This window comes from Argentina silus, assembly GCF_951799395.1.
Source record: "Argentina silus genome assembly, chromosome: 15".
NCBI classification, from domain to species: domain Eukaryota; kingdom Metazoa; phylum Chordata; class Actinopteri; order Argentiniformes; family Argentinidae; genus Argentina; species Argentina silus.
In genome coordinates, this window is record NC_139669.1 from 17,195,243 (window position 1) to 17,197,742 (window position 2,500).

Genomic DNA, 2,500 nt, shown 5'->3' on the forward strand with positions numbered 1-2,500 from the left:
CCCTCCACCATAACTCTTGCTCCCCTTCTGTCATTTCCTCTTCCTGGTGATGCTGTAACTCAGACCCCGCCCCCTTCTGTCATTTCCTCTTCCTGGTTGTGATGCTGTAACTCAGACCCCGCCCCCCTTCTGTCATTTCCTCTTCCTGGTTGTGATGCTGTAACTCAGACCCCGCCCCCCTTCTGTCATTTCCTCTTCCTGGTTGTGATGCTGTAACTCAGACCCCGCCCCCCTTCTGTCATTTCCTCTTCCTGGTTGTGATGCTGTAACTCAGACTCCGCCCCCTCTTGCAGGGCTGCTCCTGGCTTTAGCCTGAAGAGCCCCGCCTCCTCCCCTCTCCCGGACTCCTCCCCCAGGATGTTGAACCCCATCCAGGTCCTGTGCTCCGACATCACTTCCCTCTCTCTGGAGCCCGAGCCGTTTGCCTCATACACTGAAGGTGTGTTTAATACAGTACAAATCACACCAGATATCAGCCAGAGCACTGTGTGTGTGTGTGTGTGTGTGTGTGCTGTATGTGTGTCCGTGTGCGTGTGATGTATGAGTGTGTCTATCTGTGTGTATATCTATCTGTGTGTATGTCTATCTGTGTGTATGTCTGTCTGTGTGTATGTATCTATCTGTGTGTATGTCTGTCTGTGTGTATGTATCTATCTGTGTGTATGTCTATCTGTGTGTATGTCTGTCTGTGTGTATGTCTATCTGTGTGTATGTCTATCTGTGTGTATGTCTGTCTGTGTGTATGTCTGTCTGTGTGTATGTCTGTCTGTGTGTATGTCTATCTGTGTGTATGTATCTATCTGTGTGTATGTATCTATCTGTGTGTATGTCTATCTGTGTGTATGTATCTATCTGTGTGTATGTCTGTCTGTGTGTATGTCTGTCTGTGTGTATGTCTATCTGTGTGTATGTATCTATCTGTTTGTATGTATCTATCTGTGTGTATGTATCTATCTGTGTGTATGTCTGTCTGTGTGTGTATCTATCTGTGTGTATGTATCTATCTGTGTGTATGTCTATCTGTGTGTATGTATCTATCTGTGTGTATGTATCTATCTGTGTGTATGTCTATCTGTGTGTGTATCTATCTGTGTGTATGTCTATCTGTGTGTATGTCTATCTGTGTGTGTGTCTATCTGTGTGTATGTCTATCTGTGTGTATGTCTGTCTGTGTGTATGTCTATCTGTGTGTATGTCTATCTGTGTGTATGTCTATCTGTCTGTATATACAGCAGGATTGTGTGTCAGTCTATGTGAATGTGTAGCTACTGTAAGTGAGACTTTGCGCATATGTCTCTTTCTGTGTGTGTGTGTGTGCGCGTGTGTGTGTGTGTGAGCGTGTGTGTGTGTGTGTTGCCATTGATTTCCTTAAATAGAGTTTGACCAGACGAACCCCATCCTCACAGCGGACGTGTCCTACTTTTTCTGCTTAAGTCTGAGAAATGCACTCATTATAGCAAGGGTCATATCTGAGAGGGAGAGAGAGGGCTCTGGTAACACACACACACACACACACACACACACACACACATACACACACACACACACACACACATGGAGGGCTTAATGATGGCAGACTAATAGGAGGCCAAGGAAATGTGGCTCTATATTGTTAATAGCAAAACATATCTGAATATTAATAATCTGACTCCAAGTCATTTAACACTACGTGCAAAGAATTGTTGATTAGTTCAAGAATGGTGAAATAGACTGAATCAAATGAGGCTTTAATAATACTATAAACGTATACAAGGCAAATACTTCATCGAAAAATGTTACATTCTACCCTCGATGGGAAACGATAGATAGGGATAGAGCGAGAGAGAGAGAAATAGATTGAGATAAATAGAGAGAGAGAGAGAGATACGGACAGACCACATAATCTGTTTACTGTACTCACAAACAACAACAGGATTTCCAAGAGGAGAGAAAAGAGACTGAATCTGTGCTCTCCTTCTGTTTCATGGAGGCTAGTATTTAAATTAGGAGCTGTTTGTACAGAGAACCAATGAGATCACATCTTATCAATCCTAGACTGATGACACCACAGCCTTGACACCTTCCTGAGGGCTTGTAAACATTTGGCCCATCGGGGGGATTGAAGAAATAGGGGGGCAGAATTGATATGGAGGTGTTTTGTGTCCATAACCATTAGATTCACAGTGGCGATCTGCTCCATGGTAGTGTTGTGTGTTTGGGATAATGGAAGCATCCCGCTGTTTTCCGGCTTAAATCCCTCCTCTGCTCCCCACACTCAAATCCCTCAGATACCTCCAACGTGAGGATGGGGATCAATTTAACATCTCCCCCAAGCAGTCTCCCTCCCTCCCTCCCTCCCTCTCCCCCTCTCCTTCTCTGCCTTTATTATTTTAGAGGGTAATTGAGTGCACACACTCACACACAAACACGTACGCCCGCCCACGCCTGCATGCACACACACGCCCGGGATGCACGCACGCATGCACGCACGCACACACACACACACACACACACACACACA

The 2,500-nt window shown here is 45.2% G+C and overlaps 1 protein-coding gene across 2 annotated transcripts in view; it reads left to right on the forward strand.

Moving 5' to 3' along the window:
- Positions 1–2,500, forward strand: part of LOC310816334 (serine/threonine-protein phosphatase 2A 55 kDa regulatory subunit B gamma isoform) — a gene marked incomplete at both ends in the record, with an annotated part of 13,387 nt that overhangs the window by 3,002 nt on the left and 7,885 nt on the right. Inside the window, one exon of one of the 2 annotated variants that reach the window (XM_083686477.1) lies at positions 358–439. The exons of the other annotated variant lie outside the window; for it this stretch is intronic. Coding sequence (XP_083542603.1) covers positions 358–439 — 82 coding nt within the window. Of the gene's footprint in view, positions 1–357; positions 440–2,500 lie in introns of those variants that run through there. 2 annotated transcript variants of the gene reach the window in all.